This window comes from Choloepus didactylus, chromosome X, assembly GCF_015220235.1.
Source record: "Choloepus didactylus isolate mChoDid1 chromosome X, mChoDid1.pri, whole genome shotgun sequence".
Lineage (NCBI taxonomy): Eukaryota > Metazoa > Chordata > Mammalia > Pilosa > Megalonychidae > Choloepus > Choloepus didactylus.
The window spans coordinates 126319494-126332728 of record NC_051334.1 but is presented as its reverse complement, the minus strand read 5'-3'; the positions used below and the strand labels follow the sequence as shown (position 1 = coordinate 126332728).

The 13235-nt window shown below is 45.7% G+C and overlaps 1 protein-coding gene across 3 annotated transcripts in view; it reads left to right on the top strand.

Moving 5' to 3' along the window:
* Positions 1–12775, top strand: part of TSC22D3 (TSC22 domain family member 3) — a 77365-nt gene extending 64590 nt beyond the window's left edge. Inside the window, exons 1-3 of one of the 3 annotated variants that reach the window (XM_037821805.1) lie at positions 8982–9354; positions 10098–10149; positions 11246–12775. In XM_037821805.1, the coding sequence (XP_037677733.1) occupies positions 9245–9354; positions 10098–10149; positions 11246–11476 (393 nt within the window). In that variant the 5' untranslated portion in view covers positions 8982–9244 and the 3' untranslated portion in view covers positions 11477–12775. Of the gene's footprint in view, positions 1–8981; positions 9355–9529; positions 9726–10097; positions 10150–11245 lie in introns of those variants that run through there. The other 2 variants (XM_037821806.1, XM_037821804.1) reach the window with 2 other exon arrangements.
* The last annotated feature ends 460 nt before the right edge of the window (positions 12776–13235 follow it).

Sequence of the window (13235 nt, the reverse complement as noted above, 5' to 3'; positions counted from 1 at the left end):
TTTAAATTTACCTTCTTTTTTAAATCAACTGTATGAAAAAAAAGTTAAAAAGAAAACGAACATACAATAAAAGAACATTTCAAAGAGACCATAACAAGGGAGTAAGAAAAAGACAACTAACCTAAGATAACTGCTTAACTTCCAACATGTTCCTACTTTACCCCAAGAAAGTTACATAATATAGCAACATTTCTGTGAACTTGCTCCTACTATATCCATCAGAAATTAACACACCATAGTCATTCCTGGGCATCCCCAGAACGTTAAATAGCTTATCTGTTCTTCTTGGATTATTGTTCCCCCTTCCTTAATTGCTCTCTATTGCTAGTTCCCCTACATTCTACATTATAAGCCATTTGTTTTACATTTTTCAAAGTTCACATTAGTGGTAGCATATAATATTTCTCTTTTTGTGCCTGGCTTATTTCGCTCAGCATTATGTCTTCAAGGTTCATCCATGTTGTCATATGTTTCACGAGATCGTTCCTTCTTACTGCCGCGTAGTATTCCATCGTGTGTATATACCACATTTTATTTATCCACTCATCTGTTGAAGGACATTTGGGTTGTTTCCATCTCTTGGCAATTGTGAATAATGCTGCTATGAACATTGGCGTGCAGATATCTGTTCGTGTCACTGCTTTCCGATCTTCCGGGTATATACCAAGAAGTGCAATCGCTGGATCGAATGGTAACTCTATATCTAGTTTTCTAAGGAACTGCCAGACTGACTTCCAGAGTGGCTGAACCATTATACAGTCCCACCAACAATGAATAAGAGTTCCAATTTCTCCACATCCCCTCCAGCATTTGTAGTTTCCTGTTTGTTTAATGGCAGCCATTCTAACCGGTGTTAGATGGTATCTCATTGTGGTCTTAATTTGCATCTCTCTAATAGCTAGTGAAGCTGAACATTTTTTCATGTGTTTCTTGGCCATTTGTATTTCCTCTTCAGAGAACTGTCTTTTCATATCTTTTGCCCATTTTATAATTGGGCCGACTGTACTATTGTCATTGAGTTGTAGGATTTCTTTATATATGCAAGATATCAGTCTTTTGTCAGATACATGGTTTCCAAAAATTTTTTCCCATTGAGTTGGCTGCCTCTTTACCTTTTTGAGAAATTCCTTTGAGGTGCAGAAACTTCTAAGCTTGAGGAGTTCCCATTTATCTATTTTCTCTTTTGTTGCTTGTGCTTTGGGTGTAAAGTCTAGGAAGTGGCCGCCTAATACAAGGTCTTGAAGATGTTTTCCTACATTATCTTCTAGGAGTTTTATGGTACTTTCTTTTATATTGAGATCTTTGGTCCATTTTGAGTTAATTTTTGTGTAGGGGGTGAGGTAGGGGTCCTCTTTCATTCTTTTGGATATGGATATCCAACTCTCCCAGCCCCATTTGTTGAAAAGACCATTATGACTCAGTTCAGTGACTTTGGGGGGCCTTATCAAAGATCAGTCGGCCATAGATCTGAGGGTCTATCTCCGAATTCTCAATTCGATTCCATTGATCTATATGTCTATCTTTGTGCCAGTACCATGCTGTTTTGGCAACTGTGGCTTTATAATAAGCTTCAAAGTCAGGGAGTGTAAGTCCTCCCACTTCGTTTTTCTTTTTTAGAGTGTCTTTAGCAATTCGAGGCATCTTCCCTTTCCAAATAAATTTGATAACTAGCTTTTCCAAGTCTGCAAAGTAGGTTGTTGGAATTTTGATTGGGATTGCATTGAATCTGTAGATGAGTTTGGGTAGAATTGACATCTTAATGACATTTAGTCTTCCTATCCATGAACATGGAATATTTTTCCATCTTTTAAGGTCCCCTTCTATTTCTTTTAGTAGAGTTATGTAGTTTTCTTTGTATAGGTCTTTTACATCTTTGGTTAAGTTTATTCCTAGGTACTTGATTTTTTCAGTTGCTATTGAAAATGGTATCTTTTTCTTGAGTGTCTCTTCAGTTTGTTCATTTCTAGCATATAGAAACATTACTGACTTATGTGCATTAACCTTGTATCCCGCTACTTTGCTAAATTTGTTTATTAGCTCTAGTAGCTGTATCGTCGATTTCTCAGGGTTTTCTAGATATAAGATCATATCATCTGCAAACAATGACAGTTTTACTTCTTCTTTTCCAATTTGGATGCCTTTTATTTCTTTGTCTTGCCGGATTGCCCTGGCTAGCACTTCCAGCACAATGTTGAATAACAGTGGTGACAGCGGGCATCCTTGTCTTGTTCCTGATCTTAGAGGGAAGGCTTTCAGTCTCTCACCATTGAGTACTATGCTGGCTGTGGGTTTTTCATATATGCTCTTTATCATGTTGAGGAAGTTTCCTTCAATTCCTACCTTTTGAAGTGTTTTTATCAAAAAGGGATGTTGGATTTTGTCAAATGCTTTTTCAGCATCTATTGAGATGATCAATTGATTTTTCCCTTTCGAGTTTTTAACGTGTTGTAATACATTGATTGATTTTCTTATGTTGAACCATCCTTGCATGCCTGGAATAAACCCCACTTGGTCATGGTGTATGATTTTTTTAATGTGTCTTTGGATTCGATTTGCAAGTATTTTGTTGAGGATTTTTGCATCTATATTCATTAGGGAGATTGGCCGGTAGTTTTCCTTTTTTGTAGCATCTTTGCCTGGTTTTGGTATTAGATTGATGTTAGCTTCATAAAATGAGTTAGGTAGTGTTCCATTTTCTTCAATGTTTTGAAAGAGTTTGAGTAAGATTGGTGTCAGTTCTTTCTGGAAAGTTTGGTAGAATTCCCCTGTGAAGCCATCTGGCCCTGGGCATTATTTGTGGGAAGATTTTTGATGACTGATTGGATCTCTTTGCTTGTGATGGGTTGGTTGAGGTCTTCTATTTCTTCTCTGGTCAGTCTAGGTTGTTCATATGTTTCCAGGAAATTGTCCATTTCCTCTACATTATCCAGTTTGTTGCCATACAGTTGTTCATAGTATCCTCTTATAATTTTTTTAATTTCTTCAGGATCTGCAGTTATGTCACCTTTTTCATTCATTATTTTGTTTATATGGGTCTTCTCTCTTTTTGATTTTGTCAGTCTAGCTAGGGGCTTGTCAATCTTGTTGATCTTCTCAAAGAACCAACTTTTGGTGATATTTATCCTCTCTATTGTTTTTTTGTTCTCTATGTCATTTATTTCTGCTTTAATCCTTGTTATTTCTTTTCTTCTACTTGGTTTAGGATTGGTTTGCTGTTCATTTTCTAGCTTCTTCAGTTGATCCATTAGTTCTTTGATTTTGGCTCTTTCTTCCTTTTTAATATATGCGTTTAGTGCTATAAATTTCCCCCTGAGCACTGCTTTTGCTGCATCCCATAGGTTTTGGTATGTTGTGTTCTCATTTTCATTTGTCTCTATATATTTAGCAATTTCTCTTGCTATTTCTTCTTTAACCCACTGATTGTTTAGGAGTGTGTTGTTTAACCTCCAGGTATTTGTGAATTTTCTAAGTCTCTGATGGTTATTGACTTCTAATTGTATTCCATTGTGGTCAGAGAATGTGCTTTGAATAATTTCAATCTTTTTAAATTTATTGAGGCTTGTTTTATGTCCCAGCATATGATCTATTCTGGAGAAAGTTCCATGAGCACTAGAAAAGTATGTGTATCCTGGTGATTTGGGATGTAATGTCCTGTATATGTCTGTTAAATCTAATTCATTTATCAGATTGTTTAGGTTTTCAATTTCCTTATTGGTCTTCTGTCTGGTTGATCTATCTATAGGAGAGAGTGATGTGTTGAAGTCTCCCACAATTATTGTGGAAACATCAATTGCTTCCTTTAGTTTTGCCAGTGTTTCTCTCATGTATTTTGTGGCACCTTGATTGGGTGCATAGACATTTACGATTGTTATTTCTTCTTGCTGAATTGCCCCTTTTATTAGTACGTAGTGGCCTTCTTTGTCTCTCAAAACATCCCTGCATTTGAAGTCTATTTTATCTGAGATTAATATTGCTACACCTGCTTTCTTTTGGCTGTAGCTTGCATGAAATATTTTTCTCCATCCTTTCACTTTCAGTTTCTTTGTGTCCCTGTGTCTAAGATGAGTCTCTTGTATGCAACATATTGATGGTTCATTTTTTTTTGATCCATTCTGCGAATCTATATCTTTTAATTGGGGAGTTTAATCCATTTACATTCAACGTTATAACCGTGAAGGCATTTCTTGAGTCAGGCATCTTATCCTTTGGTTTATGTTTGTCATATTTTTCCCCTCTGTCTATTAATATCCTTTATTGTACCCATACCGAATCTCTTTAGTACTGAACCTTTCTCCAAGTCTCTCTGTCCTTTCCTTGTTTCTCTGTCTGTAGGGCTCCCTTTAGTATCTCCAGTAGGGCAGGTCTCTTGTTAGCAAATTCTCTCAGCATTTGTTTGTCTGTGAAAAATTTAAGCTCTCCCTCAAATTTGAAGGAGAGCTTTGCTGGATAAAGTATTCTTGGCTGGAAATTTTTCTCACTCAGAATTTTAAATATATCATGCCACTGCCTTCTCGCCTCCATGGTGGCTGCTGAGTAGTCACTACTTAGTCTTATGCTGTTTCCTTTGTATGTGGTGAATTGCTTTTCTCTTGCTGCTTTCAGAACTTGCTCCTTCTCTTCTGTGTTTGACAGTGTAATCAGTATATGTCTCGGAGTGGGTTTATTTGGATTTATTCTATTTGGGGTTTGCTGAGCATTTATGATTTGTGTATTTATGTTGTTTAGAAGATTTGGGAAGTTTTCCCCAACAATTTCTTTGAATACTCTTCCTAGACCTTTACCCTTTTCTTCCCCTTCTGGGACACCAATGAGTCTTATATTTGGACGTTTCATATTATCTATCATGTCCCTGAGGTCCATTTCGATTTTTTCAATTTTTTTCCCCATTCTTTCTTTTATGCTTTCATTTTCCATTCTGTCATCTTCGAGGTCACTGATTCGTTGTTCAACTTCCTCTAGTCTTGTACTATGAGTGTCCAGAATCTTTTTAATTTGGTCAACAGTTTCTTTAATTTCCATAAGATCATCCATTTTTTTATTTAGTATTGCAATGTCTTCTTTATGCTCTTCTAGGGTCTTCTTGATTTCCTTTGTCTCCCGTACTATGGTCTCATTGTTCATCTTTAGTTCTTTGAGTAGCTGCTCTAGGTGCTGTGTCTCTTATGGTCTTTTGATTTGGGTGCTTGGGCTTGGGTTATCCATATCATCTGGTTTTTTCATATGCTGTATAATTTTCTGTTGTTTTTGGCCTCGTGGCATTTGCTGAACTTGATAGGGTTCTTTTAGGATTTGTAGACCAATTGAAGTCCTTATCTCTAATTTATCAGATCTACAGCTTCGTGGAGTACACTTTCTCTAACTAACCAGCAGGTGGCGTCCACGAGCCACCTGTTCTCCACAAGCCAGTTCTCCCCTGCTTAGCCTTTTTGGTGAGTGGGGGAGTGAGTCTTGTGGGGTCCAATTAGTGTACCAAGCTTGCGTGTGTAGTTGGTGTTGCCTGCCCTGTATATGGGGCGTGTTTCTGGGCAGTCAGGGAGGGGGGGTGGCTCTAACAATCAAGTCTCCCTGGTGATCCTAGAGTTTTAAAGCTGCTGCAATAGTCTAATCCTTCAGTTCAGTCCTGCCACAGTTTGTCTCTGCCACTTACCCACAAGTCCTTGGTATTGGCGTATGGCTCCTGAGACTTGCAAGTGGGCCCCTCTTCCAGGCCGTGCACCCCGGGTCCTCTGTTGAGGGATGGCTGTGCTATGTCACAGGTGAGTGCCGTCCCCCCAGGGCAGTTCTGGGCTGCTGGGCTGTGTAGGGAGGCTACCAGTCTGCTGAAATGATGGCTGAATGGGGCTTTGTTAATTCACACTGCTGTACCTTCCCAACTCTGGGACAATCAGCTGAGGTTGCAGGGAAGGCTAATGTCCACACCCAGTTTTGTGGAGTGTGCCTGTTATTTGAAGCACTTCCATCACACTGGGTTGTCTGGGGCAGTTCTGGGCTATGGAGCTGGCAATGGGCAGGAGTGTTTCCTGTCCACCAGGATGATGGCTGTGAGCGGACACCCCTCTTTTCTTGGGAAGTTGTGGTGTTTAGTGAATTTTCTCAGCCACTGGATTATTGTGTTTTGTCTCAGAGCTCTCCTAGTTCTGCTCTTGACTTGACCTGCCCAAATTGCAAGTCTTTGAAGCTTTCTGTATTGGGCTTCTTAGAGTAATTGTTTTAGAAAAAGAAAAAAGGATTAAAAAAAAAAAAGGGCCCTCCTCAGAGATCTAATGGGTTATTGAAATGCTAAGAGACAAAGCAACCAGGGCCATTAAGGAAAGGTCCACAGGGCAGAGAGATCAGCTTTTCTTCGGGATTTGCATACGCGCCTCAGGGCCCTTCCCCTTTCTATGTTCACCAGAACTCCAAAAATCCTCCGCTTTTATTTTGGAGTTTTTTGTGTTGTTTTTTTTTCTCTGCCTGTCTCCTCTCTGCTGGGCTGGCTGCTCTCAGATTCTCTGGTGTCTGGTCTCAGTCTATCTATGGTTGGAGTTTGGATCAGTAGAATGAGTTTCCGATAAGGGCTGCCACTGCAGTTCTCCCTTCTCCTTCCCGGAGCTGACAGCCCCTCCTCCCCCGGGACTGAGCCTGGCAGGGAGGGGCGCGGGTCCCCTGGCCGCAAAAACTTACAGATTTCGCTGATCTCAGCAGTTCCACGTTTTCACGAGTGTTGTATGAAGTATGCCCAAAGTCAGATTGCTCTGTGGTGTCCAGTCCACGCAGTTCCTGGCTTTCTACCTACTTTCCTGGAGGAGTAACTAAAACATACAGCTCACCAGTCTGCCATCTTGCCCCGCCTCTCTCTAATATCTATTAAGATCCTGATTTAAGAAGGGCTTTTTTTTCCTCACCTAATGTTCTCGATGACCTATAAATATAGTTGGCACTTGGTTGTATCTAGTACATTCTGCTTACTGCAAACACCATGTTCAGAGAGCTTGTGACCTAAAAGTTAACAAAATGTCCTGAAGTTTGGGATCATCTCCCACCTACAACTGGGGTGAAGAAAAACACCATCCTGGGCTAGTGTAGTAGGTTTGCTTGGACAGTTCTATTTGTCAGCTCTTTGCAAATGTGATGGCCATTGTGTGCCACCCCCCTCCAAGTCACAGCGAAAAATATTTGCTGCTCAGTGCCATCACGGCACTGGCAACCTGGAAAAAATCAAGGCCTTCAGACTGGGCTTAGCTGGGGCCTTGGCCAAGGTATTGGAGCTGGGCACCCAGTTAGGAGAAATATCCTGAAGCAAATAATAATTCCCTTCTTTGCTGATAAGAGGCCCCAGTACTTTTCCAATGTCATGATTGCATTAGGTATTTCGTTGGACGACAGCTTTTGGAGCACTGATTCATGGGTACTGGCCTTAACTTCACCCAAACTATTATATATGTGGAGGAACCCAGTGTACTTCTTATGGCCCTTGGGTTGGCGTAAATAATAGTCCTGGTTGCATCACCTGTCCCTTGTCCTGCCCAGATTGCTCCATCCGGCAGCAATTCTGCTTCTGTCCACCAGGTGGCATCACTTAGGGCGGAGCAGGAGCAAAGGACCTGAGAACCATGCCTCTGGTCGTTGTTTCATTATAGAAGTTGTAGGTTTACAGAGAAATCTTGCAGAAAATACAGAGTTCCCATAAACCACCCTATTATTAACACCTTGCATTGGCGTGGTCCATTTGTTACAACTGATGAAAGCACATTTTTATGACTGTACTATTAACTACAGTCCATGGTTTAACTTAGGGTTCACTGTTCGTGTTGTGCAGTTCCATGGATTTTTCCTAAAACCTTTATCTTAGTAACATATCTCAAACCTAAAATTTCCCCTTTTAACCACATTCAAATGTATAATTCAGTGCTGTTAATTACAGTCACAATGTTGTGCTACCATCACCACCAAAGTGAGCATATGAAAATATATTTTGATGGAAACATATGAAACTCTTATTAGGCAACAGTAATCTTTTCATGTTCCTTGTGGTTTGGAATCTGTATTTTCCTGAAGGACTCTCCAAATATGTGGCTGGACCTGTCACAGGGCAGGTAGGATAGTTTATATATAGCCTTAGTTGGTAGTTTTGTTGTCATTTGCTGTTTATAGGAAAGTTAAAAAAAAAAACTTTTTTTAAAAAAATAGGGACATGAGATCCCGGATAATGTATTTTCTTTGCAAAGTGGGGTCTGGAGACCTATAGGGGCTGGCATTTTGTGGTCACTCCAGGGCCCAGTCCCCTACCTTGTCTTCTCTCCACCTCTTCTGTCACCCACCTAGCCCCCAGCTGCTCCCGTCTACATGTTCACGCACTCATCTGAGTTCCTGGGCACCCTCCCCACCACACACATGCATGCACAGATTAGCTCCTGAGCCCAGTACATCACACACCTGTACATTCAAAGGAGGAGGTGAGTAGATAGGTGCCAGTTTGGGGCGGGCAGCTGGCTGGTTGAGGAGACAGCTGGGTTGGTAGGAGAGGGAACATGTAGGTGACAACTGTGTGCAGGAGAGAAGCTGAGAGGGCAGGCAGCAGGAAGATGGTGAAGCTCCTGATGATGGGGGTGGGTGTCCAGGGAGTGCTAAAGTATTGCAAAGCCATCAGGGTATGTTGGCTGACACTTCGAAAAGAGCTTTCAAACTCTTCTGTCCCAGCGCCGCCCTCTACCGAATGCTTTCTTTCTCCTGTTATGGCATTTGGTCTCCTTTTTCCCTAGCAATCAGCAATCTCTTAGGTTCTGCTCCCGTTTGGTTTTTACCAATCTCCAGAGCCCTCTTTGGAGATGCCAGTTGGCACAAGAAAGTGCTGAACTGTTTACAGTCCCAGCCTAAGGTTCAGGGAGGGCATGTGGTTTAACTGAGCCACAACGCCCGCCCGGTACAGGACTCATTTGCATGGCCCCTGACGCCATGTGACGCAGCCGGCTCCTCCTATATAAAGAAGCAGGAGCCGAAATATCTTCGAGTCTGGGTTGGACTGGCGGCCGTAGGGTTTGTGACACATTAGGTGACATCCCTCGAGTCACTTCCCTTCAACGAGCTGAAGCGCCTGCCTGCCTTTGGGTCCGCTCAGCAGCCTTGGCCCCATTCCTAGCCGCAGGGCAGGACGCGCAGAGCCCAGCCCGGTGCAGCGCGCCAGCAGCCAGCGGCCGCCCGGCCCGCCCGGCCTGGCCCGAAGCCCGTCCAGAGTTCCCCGGTAGCCCGAGCCACGAAAACTGAAATGTATCAGACCCCCATGGAGGTGGCGGTCTATCAGCTGCACAATTTCTCCATATCTTTCTTCTCTTCCCTGCTCGGAGGGGATGTGGTTTCCGTTAAGCTGGATAACAGGTAAACCCCTGGCCCCAGTGGCGTTCAGAGCCGAGCCGGGGCGCAGGCGGGGGCTGGGCTCGGAGCCGGATCTCCGAGCGAGCGCTGCTCGGCGGGTCCCTGTTCCCCGCGGTGCAGCATCCTGGGAAGGGGCGGAGGGAAGGGACGCAGGGAGGGGGAGGAGGTCATCGCCACGCTGGGATCCGCCGTCGGAGCGTCCCTGCGGCCGCTGCGCGGTGAGAACGAGCTGCTGCAGCCGCAGAGGCAGCCGGAGGCAGAGGGGCGGCGGGGCAGGGCTGGGCAGAGGGCTGTCTGCTCGCCGTGTGCCGCTGGGGAGGCCAGGCCGGAAGCTTCCGAGCCGGAAAGGAATCCCTAGCTAGCTTTGGAGCCAGGTAGGCCTGCCCGGGACCTTCAGGGTTGGGGCCGGCATGGGCCAGCTCCAGGGGACTCCCTGGGCCGCTCGCCCCCCATTGTTTGCATGTATCTCGGGCAGGGCGAGCGTGCCAGAGCGCCCCGGGGACCCGCGCGTCGCTGCAGTCTGAGCTCAGGGCGGCGGCGGCAGCGGCGAGGAGCCAGCCTGGGTGGGGAGGTGCAGCTTCCTGCAGGGGCCAGGGAGAGACCTGGGGACAAATTACTGGGAACTCCGAGCCAGGGAGGCGGGAGAGAGGGAGAGCCCGGGCACATGGAGGACTTTGGCCACAGCTGCCAGGTACTCATGGTGGAAATGAGTGGTAACGCGGTCGCTTTGCTTTTTGTCTTGGCAGTGCCTCCGGAGCCAGCGTGGTGGCCATAGACAACAAAATCGAACAGGCCATGGTGAGTGGCCTCACTGCGTCATTCCGGTCCACAGAGCTAGCTGCTGCTTATGTAACTCGGGGCAGGACTGAGGGGGCGGGTGCAAAAGCTGTTAGGCAAGAGCCTGAGGAAGCTGACAGCCTGCTTCCCATGTCCCTGGATGCCTTAAGTAGAGTCCAGTTAGAGGGGCATCTTTTAGAACATTTCCAGTCTGCCCCTGCTGGGCTCCTTCCTTTCTCCCTCCGTCCCCCATCTCAGGGCTTTGCAGCAGCCTCTGGCTCCCTCCTTGGACCCGTTGCAGGGCAGGGAGCACAGGGACTTGCATTTGTCTGCATCCCGCAGTTGGCGGGGGGCACAGCTCATTGGATGCAACTGCACTGCAGTGCCTCTGCAGAGCCTGGGCTGGGGTCAGGTGTTGGAAGGAAACAGGAAGCAAAGCACCCCACCCCTTCTCCCTCTCCTTACCAGGTAGAGGTCATACTCCACAGAGCAGCCAAAACGGCTGCAGGGGGTTGGGGCTTCCAGCAGTTAGCAGCCACTTAATTATGCCCTAGAGCCTAATGACATAGTTCCTGCCCCCAGTGCAGTCATCAATTCAGAGAGGACAGCAGCAATCCCTGTACCTCCCCTCAGGGCTGATGTCAGACTCAGTGTGCTGGGTCAGGTGGAGGAGAGAAGGCTCCAGAAGAGCCCGTTTTATTCTCTCGGTGAAGATTTGTAAAGGAGACAAACAGTATGGGGTGCATTGCAGGTCCCGGGTATCAGGGCCAGCATCCAGACCATATGTTGAATGGGGTCCCAGCAAACCATCAGCAACCAGCTGAAGTCGCACCCGAAAGGCCCCTGAGCAGCCAGCTGACTTTGAAAGTCATTAGAAACTTGCAAGGGGCATCTACCTAGTTCAAAACTGGGCTCCCAACTCAGTCATGGCCCAAATCATCCAGCTCTCACGAGAGATGGTTTCAGTGCTTCAGAGAAAGATGCACGAGGAATGGGGCTGTGGCACCATTGTGCTGAGGGGAAAGGCCAGAGGTCAGTGTATGAAGGAGAGTGCAGGCACACCAATGGCACAGTGACCGGCCCATGAACGACTTTGATGTTATTTCCTCTGTGGCAGGATCTAGTGAAGAATCATCTGATGTATGCTGTGCGAGAAGAGGTGGAGATCCTGAAGGAGCAGATCCGGGAGCTGGTGGAAAAGAACTCCCAGCTGGAGCGTGAGAATACCCTATTGAAGACTCTGGCCAGCCCGGAGCAGCTGGAGAAGTTCCAGTCTCGTTTAAGCCCTGAAGAGCCAGCAACTGAGTCCCCACAAGCACCGGAGGCCCCCGGTGGTTCTGCAGTGTAAGTGGCTCTGTCCTTGGGGTGGGCAGAGCCACTAAACTTGTTCTACCTAGTTCTTTCCAGTTTGTTTTTGGCTCCCCAAGCGTCATCTCACGTGGAGAACTTTACACCTAGCATAGCTGGTGCCAAGAGATGTCCCAAGGACATGGCCACCTGGGTCCACTCCAGTGACAGACCCCTGACAGAGAGCAGGACTCTGGAGGCTGAGTTGCATGGGGCTTAGTTACCCCAAGCCAGTGAGCCTCTAATGCCACCGTGCCCTGGGGGCTCCCAGGGCCCGGGCAACTTAGCTGCAACTGGCAAAGGGGAAAGGTAGTTGGAGATGTGATGCCAGTTTGCTCCAGAAAGTATACGGGGTCTGTTTTTTCATTTCCATGGACATCTTCAACAGCTTCACTTGACAACGACTGTTCTGATGAAGAAGCCACTTGTGTTTTAAGCAGAGGCAACCTCTCTCCTCCCTTGCCTTGCAAGGGCCGGGAGAACAGATGGGAGAGATTGAGCCAAGTCAGCCTTCTGTTGGTTAATATGGTGTAATGCATGGCTTTGTGCACAGCCCAGTGTGGGATTACAGCTTTGGGATGACCGCTTACAAAGTTCTGTTTGGTTAGTATTGGCATAGTTTTTCTATATAGCCATAAATGCGTATATATACCCATAGGGCTAGATCTGTATCTTAGTGTAGAGATGTATACATATACACATACACCACCTACATGTTGAAGGGCCTAACCAGCTTTGGGAGTGTCGACTGGTCCCCTGTGTCTTCAGGCTAATTCTTTGACTGTGTTCATTTACCAAGTTGATCCAGTTTGTCCTTTAGGTTAAGTAAGACTGAAGAATAAAGGCAGGGAAGGGGCCAGCATCGGGAGGTGGCCACGGATGCCTTGCTGCTGCAACTCCTTTCCATCTGTTCATCAAAGGCATGTGAGGTCCTCTTTTGAATGCCAAACCCGCCATTCACTGGTGCTGACTAAATAGAATGGGGTTGAGAGAAAATAAGCTTGGACTTCACGGTGTCATTTAAAAACGTTGTTTGGTTTTTTTTTAACTCTTGTGGGAAACTTTCAAGTGACCAGCGATTGGCTTGATGGTGTCCCGTTGTGGACAATGGAATGACTTTGACCTGATGGTGCCTGGGCGATGTCCTCAGGGAGCTTGTCTCTAGGGGGTTGTGTGACAGTGAACACTTTCCACTTTCTGACACCTTATCCTGATGTATGTCTCCAGGATTGGGATTTTGATTTTTCAAATGTAGCTTGAAATTTCAATAAACTTTGCTCTTTTTTTTCTAAAAATAAAATTGGAGTCTGAATATGAATGGACTGGGCAGGAGGGACCCCTCACGTGATAGCCGTGGTGGTGGTGGGGGGCTGTTTTTCTGACTCACCAAACCTTCATTGAACACCCACTAAGTGCCAGGCCTGTGCCACATCCATGATCTTGTTTAATCCTCACAATACCGAGAGGAAGTCCATGCTCTTTATCCTCACTGCATGGGTCAGGAAGCTGAGACTCAGCGAATTTAAGTGACTTGGCCAAAGTCCCACAGCTCTTATGGCAAACTGGGACTCAAACCCACATCCATCCCTCTCTGTCCTGCTCCGGTTTTCACATAAGAGGTTTGGAGTGGATGGCGAGGTGACTATTAGCATGCGAGCTCAGCTTGAAGGGGTGATTTGGGAGGAAGGATGCCCCAAGAAAGCCCAACAAGAAAAGGGCCAGGGCTACATGTGAGGGAGCAAGAAGAGAGAGACCAAATG